Below are 25,256 nucleotides of genomic sequence, written 5' to 3' on the forward strand. Positions count from 1 at the left end.
GCCACAGACCACCCTCCAGCCTCCAGCCATGCGTGGGGCACTGGGGCACGTAGGAAGGGGGCAGGGAAGAGCGAACTAGAGGCCAGAGGGGGTCGAACTAGGGTGTATCCTGAAGGGTCCTCCGCACTCCCGAAGCCCGAGGATTTGGGGGTGTCCGGCCTGTGGTGTCGATAGCTAGTCACTCCTTCCCTCCCCACCGGGGGCTCCTTTGGTAAAAAACGGCCTGCCTCCGGTGCCCCGCCATCCTCCTCGGGCCCCCATGGGTCTCTCGGCTGGGGGCGCAGCACCTTGGAGAGAGGCTCCCGATCCCGAACCTCGATTTGGGGCGCTCTACCTTGCGCTCTGGGGGTCAGGGGCGCGTGCCAGGGGGCCGCCGAGGGGTCAGCCTGCCCCCTGTCCAGCCCGGAGCCGAGGCGAGCCGGCCGTGCGAGCCTCCTCCCCTCCCGCCTCGGGTGACCTGAGCCCGCGCCCGCTCCAGTTGCTGCAGCTGCTGCTGCTGGCGGCTGCGGGGAGCGCGCCGAACGCGCCGAAGAGGCTCGGGCGGTGAGGACGGGGACGAGGAGGAGCCGGAGGAGGCGAGGAGGAAGAACGAGCGGAGGCCGAGGAGGCTCAGCGGCGTGGCGACGCGGCTCAGGGATCCCGGGGGGGTGGGGGGGGGCATGGGCTAGCAGCCGGGGCGGCCCGGCAGCCGGACGCGGTGGACCTTCCGTGGCCCGGCGCGTGCAGGGGCGGCGAGCCAGAGCCGAGCGGCAGGCTGGCGCGGGGGCGTCCCGGAGGAGGGGGCTGATTATCCATTATTAACTAGTTGCCGCCTAATAAGCCACGAGCGGCGGGTGAGCGGCGCGGGCTGCGCGCGGGGAGGGTCCCGGGCCGGAGCGCAGCGCACTCGCGTGGCGCACAACCGGCCGGCGCGCAGAGCCGGGGCGGGCCCGGGGGCGGCGCAGACCCCGGGCGCGGGCGGCCCGCGGCGCCCCCTCGCTCTCGGCGCTCGGGGCCGGCACAGCCCCGGGCGAGCGGGGCGCGGGCCGGGGCGGGGAGCTGCCCGCGCGCTCCATCCCCTCCCCCCCGGGCGGGCGGCCGGGGGGAGGGCGGGCGGCGGCTGCCCGCCGTATATATCTCGGCGCACCCCGCCAGGTCGCGCACAGCGCCCCGAGCCCAGGCGCCTCCCCGCCCCCTCCCCGCGCTCCGCGGCGGCGGCGGCAGCAGCAGTAGCAGCAATATGGCTGTTGATGGGTGTTCGGGGTGGCGCTGGCGGCGGGAGGAGCTCCCCCGAGCCCCTGCGCCGGCTGCCCGTTGCTAGCTATGGCAAATGGTGGCGGCGGCGGCGGCAGCAGCAGCGGCGGCGGCGGCGGCGGCGGAGGCAGCAGTCTTAGAATGAGCAGCAATATCCACGCGAACCATCTCAGCCTAGACGCGTCCTCCTCCTCCTCTTCCTCCTCCTCTTCTTCCTCCTCCTCCTCTTCCTCCTCGTCCTCGGTCCACGAGCCCAAGATGGATGCGCTCATCATCCCGGTGACCATGGAGGTGCCGTGCGACAGCCGGGGCCAGCGCATGTGGTGGGCTTTCCTGGCCTCCTCCATGGTGACTTTCTTCGGGGGCCTCTTCATCATCTTGCTCTGGCGGACGCTCAAGTACCTGTGGACCGTTTGCTGCCACTGCGGGGGCAAGACGAAGGTAACGCGCGCCCCGGGCGCCCGCCCCCTGCGCCAGCCCACCTCCTCGCTCCTCACCGCGCCGTGCCGCCCTCCATCCCTGCCTGCCTTCCCCGCGCCGCCCGCCCTTCCCTCCGCTCTCCCCGCGCCAGCGGCGGCGCGCCGGGGCTGAGGAGTTGCCCCCGACCGGTGCGCTCCGGGACGCGGCCGCCCGGTCCCGTCCCCTTGTTTATGGCGGGGTGGCCGGCGGCTGCGGTGCGGGCCGGGCGGGGGGACGCGCGCCGCTCGGGGGCCGGGGTGCGGGGTAGGGAGAGCGGAGCACGCGGAGCCCGAGGCCGCCGGGGGCCTTCGGGTGCGTGTGCCGCCCGCCTCGCCAGCAGCGGCCGGGCTCCTGGTGGTGGAAGAGGGGAGCACGTCGGCCCGCACTCTAGAAACCTGTTGGGGAGACGAGTTCGCGGAGTCGGACGGCGGGGGAACCCCTTTGGGCAGGGGGGGAAATCTTTTGGACTGGGGAATCCCGGGGGAGGGACCTGGCTGAAGGAAGTGGGGGGGGGACCTCGGGGACAGCGAGGGAAAGTTGGGGAGATGCATCCCAGTTTGAGAGGCAACCCACGGAGGCTGCCACTTTAGGAATGTGGCGAGGTCGCACATCTGATGTCACCTTCCTCTCCATCCCTTAGATGTTCTCGTGGAACGTACCTCCACCCCAAGTGCTTCACCCTCTTTATTCTCGCCCCCAAGCCACCCTCCTTAGGTCCCCGGAAATGCCTCCAGTAGCGGGGAGCTGGAGCAAGGAGGTCCGCGCTAGAGCTCTACTCCGAGGCCGCAGTTTCGCGCGGAGCCTCCTCTCCGGCGCTTTTGAGGTGGCTGGATGTTGGCTTAAGCTATTCCTGGTGCAGAGACGCCCACCAGCACCGAGGCTCACTACACCTTAAGTAGGGTTGCTAGGCTGACTGCCTGGTCTGTAGCCGTGTCCCTAGAGATGTCCTCCCTCCCCCCCAGCCGCACTGGCTGAAGGTGAGGGGCTGGGGCAGTTTTTCACAGAAAACTGCAGAATAAAAAAGAAAAGAACTGGAAAAAAGAGGGACCGAGCTGCATTGTGTTTGAGTAATCCCCATCCTAGGGGACTTCACAGCGCCAACATTTTCGCAGGGAGGGGAGATCAGAGGGAATAGGGGAACGGTGCAGGTGGAGGCAGAGCTTGGTCGGGACGTTCACACCTTTTTCTAGTAGAGGTAATCCCAGACCCCTCAAACTTCCACAGGGCTCCGCAACTTGTAGCAGCAGCCTCCTTAGTTGCTTTGGGAAGTAGGGAAGCCAGGGGCTGTGGGTGAAGCACAAGGGCGAACCCAGGCTCTCTCTCTTGATCATTAATTATACACCGCGCTGGGTGCTGGGGCTCAGCTGTGCTTTGTGGCAGCACATTTGTGTTTTGGAAAATACTGGTGTGTTGGAAATAAGGGAGAAAAATAAAAGCCATCTCTCTCTTCCTCCTCCTCCCACTTCTCTGGAGGCTTCCAGATGTTGGCCAGCCAGCTTTGGAGTTACCTCCTTCGCCATAGAGGTTTCTCCTGACTTGTCCAGGTGGGAAACCTCCCTCGTTCCCGAGAGGCAAACAGGTTAAGCAAAGACCCTGAGACCATGCTTCCCTCGTGCCTTACCCTTCCTCTCAACCACTTGTGCCCAGAGCCTTCTTGATCACACGTTCACTCATCTCCTCCTCCTCCCACAGTCTTCAGTCCTGGAGTTTTGTTTGTTTGTCTTCTTCCTTTCCTGAGAGTCCGTGTCTGCCCTTAGGGGAGGGAGAGCTCCTGGTCGTGGGCATCTAAAATGTCCAAAACCACTGAGTGGTTTGGGTGCAGTTTTTAACAGCCTCCTCATCCTTAAGGAATTGGGCATTCTGGATCATAACGAAAACTTTTTCAACGAGTCGAAGTAAGTTGTGGTGTTTTTGTGATCGTGGGGTTTTAAGCCCAGCTTTCAGGTCCATTTACTGTAGGGGTCCACGGATGTCACTGCAGTCCCTGTGAGGAGGTGCCGATTGGATTGTTCACATAACGATGACCAAGCATAACTTCCGTCAGTCTTCTCAAGAAAAGAGGTTTTTGTCAACGATCGTTAGAAAAAATGATCCCTATCTATTAGGCTACATTTTGTACCTCTGAGACTGGCTGAGTTGACGTAACTGGAAGTTTCTACAAAAAATCAACCTGGGACAAGAGCTGCTTGCAGTTGCTTAAGAGCTTATGAGTCCAAGGAGGATGAGGTCAGGTCCCTTTTGATACCAATAGAGTATACTTTATTTATTTATCTATTTATTTATTTATTAAAAGATTTTATTTATTTATTTGACAGAGAGAGGGACAGCCAGCGAGAGAGGGAACACAAGCAGGGGGAGTGGGAGAGGAAGAAGCAGGCTCCCAGCGGAGCAGGGAGCCTGATGTGGGGCTTGATCCCAGGACCCTGGGATCACGCCCGGAGCTGAAGGCAGATGCATAATGATTGAGCCACCCAGGCGCCCCTAGAGTATACTTTACAACATGCCCAAAATCTGTTAATAACTGCCCCTTGATTTGCTCACTTGAACCATGTGTAGCCAGCTCATTACACCTGTTAATAGTAACTTAGGCCTTCTCTGAGCTTTTCTTTCTACCCCTGAGGTCTGTATTTTTACTGTTGTCATGGTTTTTTGTCCTTCGTTCTTTATACTTTGCAAGTATTTGGTAGTTGTTGAGGGGCCATACGGAAGAATGCATTTGGCCTAAGTTAGGAATAATGGTTATCGTGCTAGGCTTCCCAAGCAAACCGAGACTGCTTTTGCACAGAATTCTGTCGGCCCTCAATGTGCTTACCCACACCCTCATTCAGTCCCAAGATGGTTTGAACAGGAGCTGGGGTCCCTTGGAGGGCTGGTTTCTAACATCTGAACTTCCATGGGAGGTAAGTTTCTGCAGGGTGTCCTGATGTCACAAGTATCTGGGCTCTAGGATGGCACCATCTTTTTTGATCAAGGGAAGCTGGGACTATGGGTGGGCCTCTATGGGACATCTCATTCTTAGCACCTTTGGCCTCTGAATCTCAAGTGGTGAGCGACTTTACTGTTTTGAAAAGAATGGTATGTGAACTTTTTTTGGGAAATGAGAGAACTAATCACATTTCCCCCTGTTGGGCACTTGGGTGCAATCATCAAGTACTGTGTTCTTTGCTGTACTTTTTCACATTATTGTTTTTCTCTGTTGGGTTTCATCAGAGCTCTGTGTTCACGAGTCTGTGACGTGTTGAGGTCCAATCCAGTTGCAGACTGTAGTGAACAGTGAGCAGCTCAGGCAGCCTGGATAGGGCTGCGACCTTGAAGACGTCATTTAACATCTCTGGGCTCTTTTTCCTTATGTTTAAAACGTGGAGATTGAATTCTGTGACTTCTGATGCCCCTTCCTGCTCTGTGATTCAGTGTCAGTGGTTGAAAGGAGTTGAGAAACTACGGGGAAAGTTTCTAGCTCAGAATGTGTTTTGCAATTTTCTGGCAAATTCTTTAGGAATTCAGCCTTGGAGTGCCTCTGTGTCCTTATTCCCGCCTTTTCCTCTTCCAGCACACGGTCTCCTTCTCTTTAGATTAGTCTGGGGAAACTCAGATCAGCTTTCTGAGGGAGCTGTGGCTTGCGGGGGGACCTGAATGTGGCCAGGCAGAGGCTCACGCCTGCTCTCGGTTTGAGCTGTCCTCCCTGTAGAAGTTTGGGCTTGATCAAGCCCGGTCTGCATGTAATGAATTATTGAGGTATTGTCTCCATGGCTGTGTCTGAGAAAACAACACGTTTTCTCTGTCAGGTCCGTGACTAATATAAATATCAGATCCCGTTATGGCTTGGTAATTACCCAGGGTCTGGCCTGATGCATCCAATCAGGGCTGGAGCTTCAGTGCCTCAGAATTCTTGATTCCAGATTGGCCCTGCTGCCTCACCTCGTCTTGGGGATTGCCTGCACTGGACGACCTTCAGATAATTCTCTCTGATCAGATCACTTAGGGTGGCCTTGGAGAAGCTGTCAGGTCCCAGTCGCAGGGGAGTTGCAGCTGACCTTCCCTTGAGCAGAGGGTGTTTGCCTCCCATTCCTGGCTCTCTTGACAGAAGCGCACACTTCAGTAGAGACTCGGCAGTCACACCCAAGTGCAAGTCCTGGATCTCACGCTAATTAGCAGGGCATCTTTGGCTGGCAGCCATATCGAGCCTTGATTTCTTCATCTGTAAAAAGAGTGTAACGATGCTTACTTTGTAGGATGCTTGTGGGGAATAGCAATAATGGGTATATAGCACCCAGCAAATGCCTGGCACTAAGCAGGCTTCCTGTAAATAGCTCCACAAAGTGGTAAGTTTGTTTTCCCCTTGATTCCTTGAACGCTTTTGGCCCCAGAGGGGCACAGACTACAACAAATAGAACTATTTTTTTTTTTAAGATTTTATTTATTTGACAGAGAGAGATCGTGAGAGAGGGAACACAAGCAGGGGGAATGGGAGAGGAAGAAGCAGGCTTCCAGCTGAGCAGGGAGACCGATGTGGGACTTGATCCCAGAACCTTGGGATCATGACCTGAGCTGAAGGCCGACGCTTAACGACAGCCACCCAGGCACCCCCAAATAGAACTTTTTGAGCCAGAAGGAACCTCTGGTCTCTGAAGTCTACTGTCCTTGGGTCCAACAACCACTTAGGGTCAGACTGAGATTTGGGTTCATGGCTCTTGGCTGTTGCAAGGCTGAAGGATTGGGGCGGGGCAGGCAGGGAAGGCTCTGTGTTTTGATGGCTGCTGTTTGGATGGTGGGACGTCAGTGGACTAGCGTTGACTAGTGTTGACCCCACGTGGCTCCAGGGGTGGTAGACGGAGAGGATGTGAACCGTTTGGTAGGAGGGCAGGGGCCGGCCAGCGTCATATCATTGATAAGGGACCATGTCCATCCCTGTTACCCCAGTCCAGAGCTCACAGACTTGTTCCCCCTGCTGTGTCACATTTTCCTGGCCAGGGTTCTCTGTACCAGCACCAGCTTTCCTCAGAGCAGTGTCTCCCAAAGTGTGTTTTGTGGAGCACTTGTCCTTACCTTGTGAAAAACGTTGTGAGTCATGGCACACCTGAGCGCCCCCTTGGAGAGTCACATCACAGGCTTGGAGAAGTCCTGTAGTAGAGAGATTGGTTAAATTGCTCTTGACTGTGCTCCCTTTGAGCAGACTTGCCTAGCTGTCTAGCTGCTGTTTCGTACCCAAGAGTCAGCCTGTGACCTTGCGCAAGGACTTTGCTGTTTGTGCCTCAGTTTCCTCATCTGCAAATTGGGGGTTGTCATAGAGCACAGCCCTGTGGTGTAGGTACTCTCTCTAGCCCTATTTTATAGACTTTCCTAGGAGGACATGGGTGACCTAAAGCCTTGGGCTGACTCTGTATCCAGGTACACTGGGGACTTATCCAAACACACAGGAGGAAAGGAAGAACTGCCCTATCATTCGGCATGGGGCGGAAAGAATTCCAAGGATAAGGCCAAGTGGGCCCCCTGTTTACCTTGCTACTGTCCTCCTCCCTGGATGGGGACATTCATTGGGTGCCTGGTAGCAGGGAGTAAGTGCTTGCTTTGGGTCCCTCTCTCTGTCTCACCAGGGCAAGAGAAGCGTGCTGTTGAAACAGTCAGGCTGGCCCTGGAATGCAGTGCCAGGACCTCTTGCCCAAGTGGGCAGTGGGGGTGTCCCAGCTCACGGTGGCAGTGGCCTTGCTAACCTGCGAATCACGGCAGCCAACACCATCTTCTTGGGCCTTAGGAGCCGCGGAGCCCCTGGAGGGCTGCCTCCGTGGCTCGGGTGGAAAGGGCTGTATTCATGCAGTGAAGTTGCAGCTCCTGGGCCCTGCAGGGAATCCTGGCCTTCATGGACACGTGTCTAGGGGTCAGGCAAGGTCAGGCCTCCTGCAGGACCTCTGAAATTCCACAGCCTTTCTGTGCACGGCAGGGAGCAGACCGAAACTGCCTCCTTTTTGGAAATGCTTCTTGAGTGGGTGGGATCCTGGCCCTTGGCACACAGGAAGGGAATCTCAGCCTCAGAGGCAGGGGTGTCCTAGCATTCTGGGTAGGAGTCTCAAGGAATGTTTAGTTGGGATATCCTATCTCTGCTTCCAAGGGCTGGAGAGAACATTTGTTGGTCTAGTCCTGGGGCTTCTCACACCTTAATATGCATATGAATCACCTGGGGAGCCATTAAAATGCAGCTTGTGATTCAGAAGGTCCAGGGTCAGGCCTGAGGTTCTGACAAGACAGGGGTGGGTGTGCCTCTGCTGTGCCGACCACACTTTGAGGAGCAAGGATCCGGACCATTCCTCAGCCTCCAGTCATGCCCTCCCTGAAAGAAAAAAAAGCCTATTTTTAAATATGGAAATTCCGAGCTCTTGAGCAGCGGGGCGGGGTGGGACCAGGAAGATTCACTCTTGCCAGGACAGCCAGGTGGAGAAGACGGCTCAGGCCCCTCTGGGCTGCTGTGGTTCAGTCTGGGCCCTCTGCTACAGCTGACTGTTCGGGTGCCTGCTCCCAGGGAACCCACAGGCTCTGGTGGCTTGGGGTTGGGTGGTGGCGGCCAGAGCCGCCTTCTGCGGGTGTACAGGGTGTGGTCTGTGTGTTGCCTGCCCATCAACGTGCGGGCTCTCCCTCGTGCCAGCCGGTCACACTGCAAGAGGGGAGGCTTCTCGAAGTCCAGGACGGCAACTCAGCCAAACCACCTTTCTGCAAAATTAAAGGCTCCTGGGGTCGCCAGGGCTGCCCTGTGGTGATGCTCCAGGAAGCCGGCTGCTGGCCACTCCCTCCGGAGCGTTTGAAGTCAGCGGGCAGCAAAACTGCCAGCCTGATTTTCCGCAGGGACCTGGGTGGACCTTCCCAAATGGAGGGTTCAACTTGAAAGGATTGGACTCAAGACAGATCCTGAGTGTGGGGAGATGGGGGGAGGGGCTTGTGCCGTGCCCCCTCCAGCTGTTCTGCTCAAGGATTCTGGCAGGTGAAATGGGAAGCAGCTCCTTTGTCACCTTGGCACGGTTGTTTGCAGCTCCCACTCGCAGGGACTTTTTCCTTGAGATGTGCTGTTTCTGTCGTTCATTGTCAGAGAGAAGCCGGAGGAAACTCTCAGCCAAAAACATCTTCAGCAGCTGGAATGAAGAAGGGCCTAACACACTGTCCAGCACAGAATAGGTCCTCAGATTAACATTAAGGTTACGATTGTTGTTGTTGATTTTGCTTTTATGACTGGGTAAGTACACGCTTAACGGTGTGCCCCAAACCGAGCTGGTGCTAGGGGAAAAATAAGACCCAGGTGTAACTTTTCTGTGACAGGGTTTAGAGGAAGGAACCAGTATGTTCTCATGGGGTGTGCACACGTCTGGTCTCGGAGTTGCCTGTAAACCCCCCGAGGGCAGGAACTGAGTGCTGTAAACGCAAGCACACATATATGTCGGGGAGGCCCTTTCCACGGTGGTAGCCTGGGGCTGGGTGGGAGTGTGGTAGCTGCAGATACATTTTGCTGCTTTTTCTGGGTAATTCGTTAGAAGCTATGGAGAAAGTCTGGGTGAGAGGGAGGGGCTTGATTTGGTGACACGATGGTGTTTGAGTCATTCCTGGGTCTCAGTTATTTGTGCCATGCAGGTCTCTTGACCAGGGGTAGCGAGGATTTAGTTCATGGTGGGCAGCCGTGGTGAGCTGGGTGAGTCAGGCAGGAGACGGAAGCGCAGCTTCACAATAATGGAAGATGGAATTTGCTTTGTTTCTGGCATTATTTGGTGATTGTCTTTGTCTAATTGCCAATCTGGAAATGGAATTGACACTCCAGGTCCAGAATGGATATACTTAACATCCTCATCTCCCTGTAAGATCTCATTACCTGTATGACTAATGCTTCTTTACACGGCCAAATACAAAATTATTGAAGACATCTCATTCACTTTGTATTCTCCTTGCTGTTTCACTGGCCTCCCTACCTGGTTTTCTGAGGGCCCCAGATCTGGTTTACTCTGGGCATTCCAAAGGTAATTAGCCGAAATGCCTGTATTCCTCTCTTCTCTCCTTCCTGCTGCTCTTCCTTCCTTCCTTCCCTTCTTCCATAGTGACTCCTGCCAAGTCTGGGAGCAGAGACCGAAGTTGGCAGGTTAGTGGACAGCAAACAGGGGCTTGATCTCGCTAGCTTAGAAGCACATGGCATTACGAAGTCATAGAGGTGGAAGGGAGATTTGGGCCCTGGGTTCTACTTCCTCCCCAGTGCCAGTGCTGGGAGCTCTGTGCCCTGTCATCATAGGGGACGGAGGTGTTCATGATCTTCTGAGGCTGCTGTTCCAGAGAGGACAACCCACTTTGGGATGAATGGAAAAATCTTTCTCCTTGCACTCACCCCTCTTTGCTTCTCGTCTCTTTCCACAATACCCAGAACTAATCTTGGTGGATAATAGATTTTAGGTTCTAAATTCAGCCCAGGAAGGCCCAGAGTGAGGTGGTGGTTAATGTCAGCAATATTGTTGAGGGGTCGAATGCCCATAATTCTACCCCTCTCAGGCCACTTTCTTTTTCTCTTAATGACTTACTGGTGTCCTTCACCTGGGGTCACAAGGTTTCTCCTTGTCCCGTTCCCCAGAGTTTGGAAAGTGGCCTGTTTCGGCCGTTGGTTCTGATCGTTTGCCCTCCAGGATGTGTCTGGTCTTGCTAGAAGCTGTGGGTGGTGGTTCTGGCTGTCCCTGGGCCATCAAGTTTCCTCTTTGTCAATGACACATGCACTGCGTTCCAAAGTTTAGCTCCCTTCACAGTTTAGTGTTGGGCTTGGCTGGGGAGCAGATGTGATTCTGGGGCCATGCCAGGAATCCAGATGTAGAGTGTGGATCCTTTGTTAAGACGCTTGAATTGAACTCTGCTTTCTAGGTATTGGCTGTTCCCAAAGGAGAGAGAGCAGAGAGTGATCTGGAGCCTGTTTTTGCACCATTTAAGTAGAGCTGCTCCCTAGGATTGAGCGTTGCTCCTCCCAGCTGCTCCTCTTAACTCTTCTCTGGGCTTCCATATACTCCTGTGGCCATTTCTCCTACTCTGCGGACCAGAAAGAAACCAGAAAAGAGAACATGTAAGAGGAGAAGGTGAGGGAGAGTAGGGGCTAGAGGGAGATGTTCACACAATGAAAAATAGAATTTCTCTTCTGGGAATTAGAGGCTGGGCAAATATATAATTGGATGGATTTTGTTTTTAGTTCCTGTACCTTGGTCTTAAGTAAGTCATGACAATGAGTGAGTAAGTGACCTCACCCCCAAGGAGTGAAGTGTTATGTAAAGACCAGTAGAAAGGATGATTTCACTTTTGGAAGGTTTTTAGCTCTTCCAGTGAGAAGTATTGTCTAGCTAACTGATAAATGGAGCCTGGGTGGCCCGAAGCCCAGATACTGGGAGTCACAGGCTCCGTGGGGATCTTCTTTGTGTCTGTGTTACATAGGAGCAGAATCCTGCCCCTCCTAGGGAGCGGCTCCTACATTAACTTGTTTTCCCTTTATGTGACTTTGGAGTATAGACCCTTTATGGCTTCGGAAGGGAAAAAAGTGGATGTCCAGTGATAGTCAAGTGGGGAACTCAGAGAAAGGGGTCTCAGGTTATAGGAAGGTTTGGAAGATGGCAGGTTTTATCCAAGTGCTGGGGATTTTCATGACCAACATTAGCTGGCAGCAGCTTTATATACGTGGTTTTTTTTCTTTGTGCATCTGGGAGCACTTTTCACAAAGTGCTATAAGAAAGTGCTCCCAGGAATTGTTTTAGCTGCCCATGAATTATGGCCATTTCTCCTGCGCATTGTGTCAGCCACAGCTGATCAGGTGTAAGATTCTTGAAGGGTATAGGAATGGTGTTTTAGCTGAACTCACAAGAGAAGTCAGTGGTTTGTCTCAGTCTTACAAAGGGCAACCTTTCCTTAAGCTCATGTGCAACCCTATTTTCCTGATAAGATTTCGTTTTTTTTTTTTTTAAATTGAGGCATAATTGACATACAGTATTACATTAGTTTCAGGCATACAACACAATAATTTGTTATTTATATATTGTGAAATGATCGCCATGGTAAGTCTAGTTAATATCTGTCACCATACATAGTTACATAATTTTTATCTTGTTATGAGGTCTTTTAAGATCTATTCTCTTAACAACTTTCAGATATGCAATGCAGTATTATTAATAATAGTTGCTTTGCTACACATTACATCCCCATGATTTATTGATTTTATAACTGCAAGTTTGTATCTTTCTTCAGCTATTTTGTACACCCTGCATTCCCAGCCCTTGGCAACCACCAGTCTGTTCTCTGTATCTTTGAGATTTTTTTTTCTCCCCCACCCCCGATTTCAGATATAAGTCAGATCATATGGTATTTCTCTTTCCCTGTCTGACTTATTTTACTTCACTTAGCATAATGCCCTCAATACCATCCGTGTTGTAGCAGATGACAAGATTTCATTCCTTTTTTATGGCTGAATAATACTCCATTGTCTGTCTGTCTGTGTATCTATCTAGATATCTATGACATTTTCTTTATCCATTCCTCTATCAGTGGACACTTAGGTTGTTTCCATATCTTGCATATTGTAAATAATGCTGTAATAAACAGGGGGGTGCATATCTCTTTTTGAGTTAGTGTTTTTGGTTTCTTTGGATAAATGCCCCAAAATGGAATTGCTGCATCATATGATAATTTTTTGAGGAATCTCCATACAGTTTTCCCCCGAGTGGCCGCACCAGTTTGCATTCTCACCAGCAGTGCACATGGGTTCCCTTTTCTCCACATCCTCGCCATATTATTTCTTGTCTTTTTGATAATAGCCATTCTAATGGGTGTTAGTAGTTTTTTAAAAAATATTTATTTATTTGGGGAGGAGAGAGAGAGAGAATGAGCAGGGGGAAGGGCAAAGGAAGAGGGAGAAGCATCCCCGCTGAGCAGGAGCCTTATGTGGGGCTTGATCCCAGGACCCTGAGATCATGACCTGAGCAGAAAGCAGTTGCTTAACTGACTGAGCCACCCAGGCGCCACTCATTGTAGTTTTGATTTCCCTTTCCCTGATGCTGAGTGATGTTGAACATCTTTTCATGTGTCCGTTGGCCATCTGGATGTCTTCTTTGGAGAAGTGTCCATTCAGACCTTCCGCCCGGTTTTTTGTTTTTTTTTTTTTTTTAAAGATTTTATTTATTTATGTGACAGAGAGACAGCCAGCGAGAGAGGGAACACAGCAGGGGGAGTGGGAGAGGAAGAAGCAGGCTCACAGCAGAGGAGCCTGATGTGGGACTCGATCCCGGATCGCCAGGATCACGCCCTGAGCCGAAGGCAGACGCTTTAACGACTGCGCCACCCAGGCGCCCCTCCGCCCGGTTTTTTAATCAGATTGTTTGCTTTTGTTTCTTTGTTATTGAGTTATATAAATTCTTTATGAATTTTAGATATTAACCCCTTATCAGATATATGATTTGCAAATATTTTCTCCCAATCAGCAGGTTTCCTTTTCATTCTGTTGATGGTTTCCTTTGTTGTACAAAGGTATTTTTTTAGTTTGATGGAGTTCCACTTGTCTGTTTTTGCTTTTGTTGCCTTTGTTTTTAGTGTCAAAGCCAATACATCATGGCCAAGACTGATGTCAAGGAACTTACCACCTGTATTTTCTCCTAGGAGTTTTATGGGTTCGGGTCTTACATTCAAGTCCTTCATCCATCCATGACTCTTTTTCTAACTTCAGTGTTTTACACTTTTGTCCTCAATCGTAAGTGGACTATATGTTCGTTATAGAAATGTACAGCAAGGCATTAGGAAAAAAAAAAAAAGGACACCTCATACCCACTGGGATGGCCACTCTTAAAAAAAGAAACAGAAAATAATAAGTGTCGGCTAAGCTGTGAGGATTTGGAATCCTTGTGCACTGTTGACGGGAATATAAAATGATGCAGTCTCTGTGGAAAAAAGTGTGGTGGTTCCTCAAAAAAAATTAAAAATTGGATTACTGTATGATTCAGCAATTCCGCTTCTGGGTACAAATCCAAAAGAAGATATTTGCACACCCATGTTCATAGTAGCATTATTCATAAGAGCCAAAAGGTGGAAACCACCCAAATGTTCACTGACAGATGAATGAAAGAACAATATGTACTATATACACGCAGTGGAGTATTATTCAGCCTTATAAAGAAGGGAAATTCTAAAACACGTTACGACGTGGATGAACCTTGAGGATGTTATGCTAAGTGAAATGGGCCAGACATAAAAGGACCAAAACTGTATGATTCTACTTACATGCAGTACCTAGAATAGATCAAATTCATAAAGATAGAAGCGGAACTACCAGGGACTCCAGGGAGGAGGGGGGATGGGGAGTTGTTTGATGTGCACAAAGTGTCAGTTTTGCAAGATGGGGACTTCGGCACAACAATGTGAATATACTTAATACTCCCGAACTGTGCACTTAAAACAGTTAAAATGGTAAATTCTATGTTATGCCTATTTTGCCACAATAAAAAAAGGGGGGGATTCCTTCAAATCCTACCTCCTGGAGATGACCCCCCATTATCTTTGGGCTCATTTTCTTCCCAGACACATTCTTCACTGTGGTGCTCATGTTTGTCCTCGGGGCAGCTAGTGATTTTCCTCTAAGGGCTGGTAAATGGCAGTGCCATGAGAAGTACCCAGCCTGGCCTTGTTTGATTTAGGTGGTGTCCATACTGAGAGCAGACGGAACAACCCTGCTTCTGCCTGAGGAGTCTGGTTTAATGGTGTCTCTTCTTAGAGTGAAGTTAGAGGCTGCTGGAGTTTTGTTTTTTGACATAGGACTGGCTCTGGTGTCTTAGGCAAGTCATCGTCGCTGGGCCTCAGTTTGCTTATACATCACATGTTCCCTGATTCAGTGATTTCAATATATAGCCATTTCTTCAATCAGGTTCTGAAGTTATCATCTGTACCCAATGAAGACCTGAGAGCAGATCATTCAAGGCAAACGGGCAGCCTCTGATTCTATTATAAATCACAAGAGTGGGGCGCCTGGGTGGCACGGCGGTTAAGCGTCTGCCTTCGGCTCAGGGCGTGATCCTAGCGTTATGGGATCGAGCCCCACATCAGGCTCTTCCACTATGAGCCTGCTTCTTCTTCTCCCACTTCCCCTGCTTGTGTTCCCTCTCTCGCTGGCTGTCTCTATCTCTGTCAAATAAATAAATAAAATCTAAAAAAAAAAAAAAATCACAAGAGTGAAATCTGACTGATGTGTCCCCGAAACGTCCATACTGGCTTTGATGAGGTGGCATATTTAAGAATTACAATCTAAGGACATAGACCCTTTTGGAAATACCCTCAAACTTGTCATTTAAAAAAAAAGCCTCCGAAGTAGGTTTTTGGGACTCTGCTATTACTTCTTAGGAAATAGCCACATCACTGTTGAGGTTTTAGTTTTAATTTGGTGTGGAGGCAAGGTTGAAGACGTCTTGGATTATAGACTGTAAGTGGTGCGCGCTCTGACAGCTTGGCTTTGTGGAGGTTGGGCATAAAAAGAAACCTCTCATTAAAGAGAAGGTCATGCAAATCAACCTGCTTTGAGGCTTTTCCTTGACTTGCCCCAGAAGGCAACCCTGGAGTGAGAATGCTCTTGGTTCTGTTCCATGGACCATTCCAGCCTCCAGAAGCCAGGATGGGATGATCAGAGGTTCTGTGGCAAAGCCGCGAGCGAGCATCTGAAGGGATGATCCCCACACACTCAACAACTTCTGAAATAACATCCCCCACCCCCAAACTGTAAGATGCTAGTACATCAGAACGGAATGGATAGTCGTAGGTTACGTAATATCAATTAGATCATGCAACCGGGGGCCACGTATTACACTTTAACTTGTCACAGACATATTACACTAGCACTTCACAGGTCTGCAGGGTACCCAGTAGCTTTTGGGTATTACTGAGCGAATTGGTGATTGTGTAGGACTTGACGAAGCCCGGACAAAAATATTTCTTTAGATTTTTCTGTAGTGTCGTTACGCTCATATTAGGGGGTGCAGACATCCTGCAAGTATTTTTTACAAAAATAAACTAAAAATTGAGACGATAGTTATTGTATCTGCTGTACTGAATGGTTGATTTATAGCCATGAACCAGAGATGACAGAGATTTTTAAAACTCTGGGTACCTTTTCATTTTCTGGTGACAGGCAGTGCAAATGCTATATTTTTAATTGGTCCCTTCTTTAAGTCAGGAGCTGAAATGTTATCATGCAAATCTCTCCTGAGTTGCATGGAAACTAATAAAATCACAAAGGTTTCTATTTGTACTCTGTGAACACAGACTGTAATGAAGCTGAAACAGCGATCTCCAGGGGATGATACTATTTAAATGCGAGGCAGGGCTTTCAAAGGGTTCTCATGGTGAAAAGAGAAACCAGCAAGTGAGCGTCCGTTCTTTCCCCCTACCTCTCAGGCGCCTGTTCACCTATGCTCCTCTGTACTTCCTGACCTCAGGAAGAATTAATTTAAAACAAAGACCTCTAATCTCTAATACATCCTGTCTGTCACCTGTTGTAGCAAACAGCAGTCATCTCTCAGACAGTCTCTCTTGGCCATGTGTTCCTCGTCCTCAGGCATGGCATGGATCCCTACACTTACTGGTGCTTTTGTTTTGGTAAGTCTTCGTGAACTTGGGTAACTGACTTCTTAGGGAAAAAAAATAATAACAAACTTTTTTTTTTTGGAGTCGTTACTATGCATCAAGTACTGTTTTAAGCTCCTTATGTTTATTGTGTTATCTAACCTTCAAAACAGTCCTATGGAGTAACCATGTTTACGATCCCCATTTTATAGATCAGACCACTGAGGCACATAGAATATCTATATCTATACATCTATATAAATTTTTGGATAACAGACTTTGAGTGCTTACTATGTGTCTGGTGATTTCTAAGCTCTTTGCATGTATTATCTTACTTAATCCTCACAACAACCCAGCGAAATAGGCGGTATTACCATCACTTTTCAGATTAGGAAACTCAGACATGGAGAGGTAGAGTAACCTGCCCAGGGTCGCACACGTGAGGGGCAGAGCCAGGTTTGAGTCCAGGCAGGTGGATGGTGGAGCCCGTGCATCTCACCCTTGCCCTGTACACCTATAGGTTTACCTCCGGTATGGTAGGTTGGCTCTGCCCAGCTCATCTGTGCCACAGAGTGAGGGAAAACAGAAAGGTATAGATAGGACTAAAAAGTAGAGCTGGTGTGTGGAGACTCATGCACCATCCCTCAATGAGGTGTGAGATCCCTCAGGTAAATTCAGAGAATTCTGTACTATGAGGATAGAAATGAACCTTGAAGGTTATCTAGTCCTTTTAATCTCTCTAAGTCTTGCTTTTCCTGTCTGGAACATGGGATCATCACCTTTTGTCTACCTGACTGGCAGGTGTGCTGTGTGCAGTTGTACAGCTTGCTCACTGCACAACTCTAGGGCTTCTATGAGATTCGTATCAGGTAATACACAATTAGATGTTATGAACTGTGGCACATGTGCCATATCTGTTGGGGGGTATTTGGAGGCACAGAATAAATATGGGGCATTTTTCTGAGTATCAGTCTTCCTTGTGGTTTTTGAATAAAACCACTATTTTTGATATTAACGCATGCACAGGATATTAGGAGTAGGGTGCATAATTCAAGCACATTTTTAAAAACTTGAGGCATGTATGGTATGTGTGTATTTGTGCATACACCTGCAGGAGAGCATGAGGAGCGAGAAGTTTGACACCCACCAGCAAGCCTTGTCATTAAACTGTGAACGTAAGCATCCTGATGTGGCGTGATGCCTTATTATTCCCACATGCTATTTGCTCATATCTGAAACTCTGAAACTGTGTTATTAAAAGAATGGGAATTCTATGAAAAGCATATAACTATATTTGAATTCCCCAATCTGTTATAAGTAAAGTACATTTCAGATGTCGGTGGGGCAGAGAATTTAATCTGTGCACTCAGAAGAAGGTGGTGCTAACTCATTCAGTGGTTATGAATCTTCCCTTGCCTTAGAAAGATCGATTCCTTGCCACTCTCCACCTCCAGAGCCTGGAAACACATTATTGTATCACAATATGAATTTCTTTCTAGACCATTGGGTATTGTGGCCTTGCGTCTGCTGGACCCCATGTGCGGAATATTTGGAAGCAGGAGACGAAGCAGTCAGTCTGTGAGCCTTTACTAGCATGGCCGTCCTTTTCCCAGGGATACGGAGTTGTGTAAGGCATTGTTTCCTCCTGGACAATGCCAGTAGCCACACTGCCTGTTTCCAGAGCGCACCATTCACATCACAGTATGACCGATGCCACCGGAATTGTGCGCTGTACACCCCACACGTCCACACAGGTGGCTTTTCTAAGTGTCTAGTGGGTTGTATACACTTACATGAGAAATGAAAAACAGTGAAAGGCCCTTAATTCTTAATGGCCAAACAAGTAAGGGAGACATCAAGAACTTGAGGTCCGGAAAAGGTGGAGAACACTGAGCATTGGTCTGAGAGGGGGTGGCCAGACAGACACCCCTGGGGATGTGGGGGTGTGAAGATGGACCCAGCCTTCCCTTCCCTCGGCCCAGCTCCGGGACAGGCTGTTTCCATGACTTCTGACGACGGTGCCGTTCCTGACGTGCTGTAGGAGGGCTCCCAGGCCCCCACACTTGTTCTCAGCAGGAGCCTTGAAGAAGAGCGAATGCTTGAGGGCCAGCCTGTGTGTGCCGCTAGGGCCCATGCATGAGGAATAACAGGATCCAGAGGATTTGGAAAAGGCCTCTCCGTTGCCAGCTGTGCTATTTTTAGCTCCCTCCCACGGCCCCTGCTGTCCCCAGGTGTTTGTCAATAGAGCATCCTGCACCTATATGGAAAATGGCATTCGGAGCCCAGGCATGCCCGGTAGGCCACAGCAGTCCCACTACCGGGCCCGGCAGCCAGGCCGGATCTCTGGGGCTGGCAGGCTGCTTTGAGGGTGGTTGCATAACTGGCCTTTCTGCTGGTCGTGGTGCCTGCTGGTTCTGGGTGAGGAGGTCGAGCCAGAGTAAACAGGTCTACACTCCATGGCCCCTCCCTGAGCCCTGGTGCACTGGACAGGCTCTTGGGCCCAGGGATGAGCTGGCAGAGTCAGGAGCCGCGTTGGCTCTGTTGCTGCCTGACCATTGCTGCGGAGTGCCCAGGGCTGAGTGACATGCCTGTACTGGGAAATGCGCAGATGGCCTGGCCTGGCCCATGGGTGGTCCAGGTGTGGTCGATGGCCAGCCGGGGGTGACCTCAGGGATGGCTCACTCCTTCCCTTTGCCTCCCCCATCCTTTGAGACTTGGCTCACTTGCTGGGAGTGTCACCTTCCTGGGAAGCCCTCTGCACGGCCTGAGCCAGGCCTTGCTCTCTCCTCTGACACTCCCCACTCTGTGTCCTCCCCACCCTGGGTGAGCATCGTGTTTCTGCTGCCCCTTGTGGACAGGGCTGGTAGTTCTCCTTTTCTGACCCTGAGTCCTCCTGGTGGTCCTGGAGCATAGGGGGTGTGAGTTGGCCAGTCAATAATGGTGGGGTGGCTAGTCTTCCAAGAAGACCCTTGACAAACCAAGCCTCCTGGTATTCATGGTTTTGGGCATTTCCCTGCTTGGAATCCAGCCTGTGACTTGCTCATCACCAGTAGAATGAGGTGGGAATGATCCCGGGACTTCTGAGACTAGGTCTAGCAGCTTTCCTCTCGGTCTCCTGGAACACTGGCTTTTGAGAAACCAACCATCATGTATAAGACGTCTGATTGCCCTGAGAGCACCGTGCTGTGAGAAGTCCAGGCCACAGGGACAGGCTTCGTGGCCTGAGGTGCCACATGGAGATGGGGGTAGGGAGAGAGACTCTCCAAAGAGCACCAAGGCACCACATGTGGTGGGGAGAATCCATCTGGGCAATGGCTCCTCCAACCCCAGCCTACACAATCTAACTCATCCCTTCCTGAATTCCTGACTTAGAAATGATGAACAAAATAAAATGATCGTTTTAGACCTTTGAGGTGATTTGTCATGCAGCAGATGACTAGAACAAATAGCTGTCACGTCGGGTGGTCCTTCTACCAGCCCCGGCTCCTAGCCCCTTCTCTGGGTTCCTCTTAGCCTCTCTTCCCCAACCCTCTGGAGCCACAGGACTTCCTTCATGGCACAGATGATCCTCGCTCTGCCTGGAATTCTCTTTCCTTGTCCTTTCTCTCCCGTTCCACTGAGCTGACTCCTGTTTATCCATCGGTGTGCCAGTGAGTGTTTCATCTCGAGGAAGAAAGCCCCGGTTTGCAGCATTTGCCAATTCCTATGGTGTACATATGCCCACCGTGGCTGGTTTCAAGATCCCAACATGGTGTCACAGAACACGGACGCAGGTGCTGTTACCACATTTTGTAGATGTGGAAACTGAAGCTCAGAGAGTTTTACTTTCCTAAGGAAGTCATGGGTAGACATGGATTCTAGTCTACATGGCCTCAAAGACCCTGACCTTTCCAGGGCACTACACTGTTCTCATGAAGAACCTGTCGCTGACCATGAGCACAGGTGTAAGTGCTGCTGGGCTGTGTTGTTTCTTCTAGGCTGGCGATCCTTCCACTACTTTTCTTGAGTTGCTGCTGCTTGCTCTTCCTCGTGCTTGCCATGCCTAAGCAGTCCCAGCTGCCGATTTCTCTCCACAACCGTATTATGGTTATCTAGACTCCGTGGTTCACGCAGTGGTCATGGAAGCAGTGAGCCAATAGGGACCTGTGAGTCCATCTGGAGGCATGATTAATTGCATGTATTCGTCAGGCTAGGCCAGCTACTGTAACAAGCAACCCACCATGTCAATGACTTAATACACTGGAAGTCTATGTATTGCTCTTACAAAGTGCCATTAATGGTGTGTGTGGGGTGGGATGGGCTGGGGATGGGACTTGTTCCATGCAGTTGTACGGGGACCTTGGCTCCTTCTACCTGTGGGTGGACTGGCCATCTTCCAAGGGCTCTGACAGTCTCTGCTGAATCCTTGGCATCCATCTGACAGATGGGGAGTGAGAAATAAGGATCATGAGGGGTGGCTTTGTGGGAGCAGTCCTGGAAGCCATTCACAGCACTTCTGCCCACTTAGTCCATTGACCAGAACTTAGTCACGTCGTACCTTAACTGCAAGGGGGAATGGAGCAGGGCACCCAGGAGGAGTAGGAGATGGATTTGGAGAATTCCCAGACTGCAGAGGGGCTCCAGAGTGGCCGTGCTGGGGGAAAACTGGGGAGAGGGCTTCTTCCGTCCGTAGCTGGCTCTGCCACAATTACTACGACTAGCTAATACCGCTGGATGTTTCCTGGGTGCTGCTATAGGTATCTCCAACGGTGTTAAGCACTCCACGTGCTTCATGTCACTTAATCCTCTCAAAAGCCCAAGCTGTAGGTACTATGACCCTTACCGCCATTTTATAGATGCGCAAACACAGCCTTGGAGTGGTTATGGCACGTGGCCCAGGGGTATCAGTTCATAAGTGGCAGGGCTCCATTCCAACCCAGAGTTTTCTGGCTCCAGAAAGCCTTTCGTCGCTGCCTTCAACTCACAAGCTACTCTCCTTGTTAAACACTAGAGCAGAGGGAGCAAGGGGCTGAATTTCCCCATCTCTCCATATTCCAAAGAGTACAAAGAAATCAAAGGCGTCTTGGCTGTCACCAGATGGGGTTGGCCCTTATTCTCCACCATGGGAAGAGGGTGCATTGACAGCCATTGCCCGTGCTCTGCCTTGTGACTGCCCCTCGGCTGTCTTCCACTTTGAATATTACTTTGAGTGGCTCTTTGCCTGGACCATGAAGGGCATGACAGGGATGGAGGCAGAGGCTGTTTCCCGGGTCCCTCATCTTCCTCCCTGTAGTGAAGTGCTCATCCCTTGGAAATGTCACTTCACTTTACCCCATTCCACCCAGTTCAGATCCCATGTTTAAGCGGAGTGAGTTTGAGAGTTCATTGCTGAGACCAGGGAGACCAAACGTGAGTCATAACGAGAGTATAACGTGGTTGCTTTTCTAAAACCCGGAACCACACATCCAAATCAGCATCTCTCATCCCACTTAGTTCAGTGTCGTCGTCGAGAGCATGCCCTCTGGAGCCAGACGGCTTGGCCTCACGTTGTAGTTCTGCCCTTGGTGACTTTTCGACCTTTGGCAAGTTGCTTAATCTGTCTGTGCCTCAGCTTACTCACCTGGAAAGTGGGATTAATAATAGCACCCACTTCATGGATTCGTTGAGAGGATATGATATGTGTTCATTGCTTACAGTACACCTGATACGTAACAAATGCTGTGTCAGTGTTGATTACGATTGTTATTTCACTTTGGTCCCCTTTGGGGACTGACTCTTTTCCTAAGACGGACCATGACAGTAGCTTAGGCGGTCACTCTGTCTTCCCTGACTCTCTACTCTAGTTTACCCATTTCCAGAGGGACGGCTGGCATGTCTGTCCCCCTGCTGGAATGTAGCATTCCTGAAGTCTGGGACTGTGTGTCCATGTTTGCATCCATAGTGTTTGGGGCACTTGAGGTCCTCTGCAAAAGTTGCCTGAAATATTGTCCCCATGTTGAGAACTCCAAGACCAAAAACTTTTCATGTTTATCTCTGTTTCCTTAGCAACCTGTAACAGTGTCCAGCATCACAAGATGCTTTTTGAATAAATGCAAGAACGAAAGAAGAAATGGTTTCGTTCTTACTTGGAAAATGAGGGTCTGTCTTTGGGAACAGGCTTGTTGATGGCATCCGTGCATTCTTTTGGGTGTTGCTGGGGTGACAGTCCTCGGCATCTGAAAGCCCATGTGATTTCAGGAAACTGAGGTAGTTTACAGGCAAGTATAAAGACTTCAGAGCGGAAGCCAGGGTGAGTAAAGTATTTCTGGTCCCCCAAATCTGTAATTACGATGTATTGGATCTGAAAGTTCTGGGTGACATGTAAATGACCTCTGTAGGCTATTTCCAAAGAAAAGTTCCCCAAGTGCTTTTGAGTTCTGGCAGCATTGGAGCGGATGTGTAAGCCGCCCCCCCACCGCCCCGCTCCCCACCACGGAAGGGCAGAGTACTCATTTTGAATGTTAACTTTGGTCTCTTAAGTTCAGGCTTGTGAACTTCATAGCCCAGCCTTGGAGTAGGGACAAAGGCAGGCTTGAATCCCAGCCTTACTTTGAACTAGTTCGGTGGCTTTGGACCATTTACTAACCGTGCCAAGCTCGCTTTCTTCATCGGTAAAATATGAATACTAAAATATCTGCCACAGAGAGTTTTCGTGCGGGTGAAGTGAGGTGATCGTTAGGAGCGCCCAGCACCTCTTAGGTGCTCCGGAGAGGGCTTCCGTCTGAAGAAGTTATTTTAGGCCCCCCTCCTCCGTCAAGAGCCACAGTGAGGATGCTGCTGAGTGAGGAGGAGGGGGTCACTTGAGGGAGCACGGTCACCAGGGGCCAGCAGTGAGAACCGACGTGGGTCCATGGGGAGCTGGTGATTTTTCCTTTGGATATTACGGATGATGACAGAGCTTAGGGTAAAAGAAGAGTGGAGTCAGAAATACTCCCTTCCCTCTACTTCCACATCACCCCCACCCCACCCACGGTAGGAAGGAGGGGGAAGGGAGGGAGGGAGGGGAGGGAAAGGAAGAATTTTGGAAGATAAGAGACCTCACTTTAAAAGGGTCACTTTTGGTGGGGGGGCTCAGTTTGCTCACCCAGAAAATGAAGGTCGGAAGAGGTGATTCTCAGGGTCCCTTGTCCAATGATCCCCTGTGTTTTGTAAGAATTTTGATTTTGCTCCTAAATGTTCTGCTCTGCACCCCCCAGCTTCCACATCCTCAGGCAGATGGAGACTAGAGCAGAGGGCACGAACGGGACGGGAAGTGAGGGAGGACCTAGAAAGTGCTTCTCCAGAAGACCGAGGTCTATGTAGAGGTTTTGAGTCTGGTGGGCCCATCTGTCTTCTGTCCTGGGTGACCTTCCTGTCCTATGAATGCCTGCAGGGTTCTAGGGAGCTATAAATAGATCAGGGGACCTTTTGGGCTGGAAAGGCCAAGAGGAGGGCCTTCTTGAGCCTCCGCCTCCTCGCCTGGGTAGGCTTATTTCTTACTTGACAGGTTCTCCCGTTCAGGAATCTGTGCTCCCCTGACACACTGAGGCAGGTGAGGTGCCTCTTTTAAGGTTGACATAACATCTGGTATTTGGCCTCAGACTTTTTCCTCTACTGGGGATTATGTGTTCTGAGACACCAAAAACATCTTTCTGTACACTGAACTTCTCCAGGAAAACTTCTGGATCATCTTTCTTTCCCACCTCCCCCCTCCCCTCCATCTCAAGTTTATTCTGCCACAGTCACTCAGTTAAGCAAACATTTTCATCATCAGTAAGTTGTCCCATACCGGGCCAGGCTATGAAGAGGATTAATCGTGGTGGGGCTTCCTTAGGAGAGCCCCAGTTGCGTTGGGATTGAGCGAGGGACAGACATGGGTGCTCTTTCCTGTTTGCCAGGTGACACGGAGAGGTGTAGGATTTGGGGCACAAGGATCTGGGCTTAGCTCTCACCTTTCCTGCTGATGGGCCATGTCATCTTGGGCAAGGGGTCTACCCTCCCCAAGCCTCCGCTTCCCTTGCCTGTAAGATGCAAACCACAGAGAAAGTTCTACCTAGCACATGAGACATGCTCAGTACACAGTGGCCACCATTTCCATTATGGAGCAGGTGGCCTGACACTATTTAGCAGGAGTAGATCTATTCAGGCCTGCCGTTGAGCCCTCCCCTTAGACCAAGTACTATGTCCGGTGGAGGGTGGAGTCGCCCTGGAGGGTTCCGCGTGGCTTCACTTGCCTAGCTCTCTGGCAAGACTGTAAGCTCCTAACAATGGGTCCTTCAGGAGTGGGCACACTGTGGGCTTCGTGGTATTTCCTCTGTGTCCCCAGGACCAACCGTGACGCGTGACGCAAGGTGGCCACTTGGTAGACATTGGTGAGTGAAAGAACAAATGGGCATGAGCAAACTCTTGCTGATGAATTGACTAGTATTCCACACTGGTTAGAATTATATTTTGGGCACTGAATCTCTTTCTTGTCTGTGGCTTCTTGAGTACTGAGGGTATTTATCTCTGGAAGCCGAGATTGAGCCTTTTGGGCCTCCCTCACCAGGCTCGGAGGAGACAGGACTCCCGGCTAGCCCCGGGCAGGGCCAGGGTGTGGATGCCTGCAGAGGTAGCCTCTCCCTACTCTGTTTGCCGGTGGCTTGGCCAGGTTCCCCAGAAGGACGGATATTTTGTATGCTCTCTTTGTAAAAGTGTTGGACAGCAGCTTCCCACCTGCAGACGGTCTTTGCCTGTGTTTGATAAAATGACAGATTCGTGCTTTTCTTCTCCCCCTGCCAGTTGCTTTCTTTCCTTCCCCGTGTGAAGGGGCCTCTGTTGGGCCAGCAGCCACCAGCCATCGTGAGAGGAGCCAAGTCCCTCATCGTAACGCATGGAACCGAATTGTGGCAAATTGGGCGGGGGAGGCAATTTTAGCTCAAATGCAAACATCCTGTCAAGGAACAGAACGATGATAGTTTTTGCCGCACACGGGAAAGAACAGC

At 50.8% G+C, this 25,256-nt stretch overlaps 1 protein-coding gene across 6 annotated transcripts in view; it reads left to right on the top strand.

Annotated features, from left to right (window-relative positions):
* Window positions 1-712: 712 nt before the first annotated feature.
* Window positions 713-25,256, top strand: part of KCNMA1 (potassium calcium-activated channel subfamily M alpha 1) — a 710,872-nt gene continuing 686,328 nt past the window's right edge. For 3 of the 6 annotated variants that reach the window (XM_045783283.2, XM_045783284.2, XM_045783288.2), the window contains exon 1: window positions 713-1,674. In XM_045783283.2, coding sequence (XP_045639239.1) covers window positions 1,303-1,674 — 372 coding nt within the window. In that variant the 5' untranslated portion in view covers window positions 713-1,302. The remainder of the gene's footprint in view (window positions 1,675-25,256) is intronic. The other 3 variants (XM_045783286.2, XM_045783287.2, XM_087862998.1) reach the window with 2 other exon arrangements.

The sequence above is a fragment of the Ursus americanus genome, chromosome 6, assembly GCF_024610735.1.
Source record: "Ursus americanus isolate L20-20 chromosome 6, mUrsAme1.1.p, whole genome shotgun sequence".
NCBI classification, from domain to species: Eukaryota; Metazoa; Chordata; class Mammalia; order Carnivora; family Ursidae; genus Ursus; species Ursus americanus.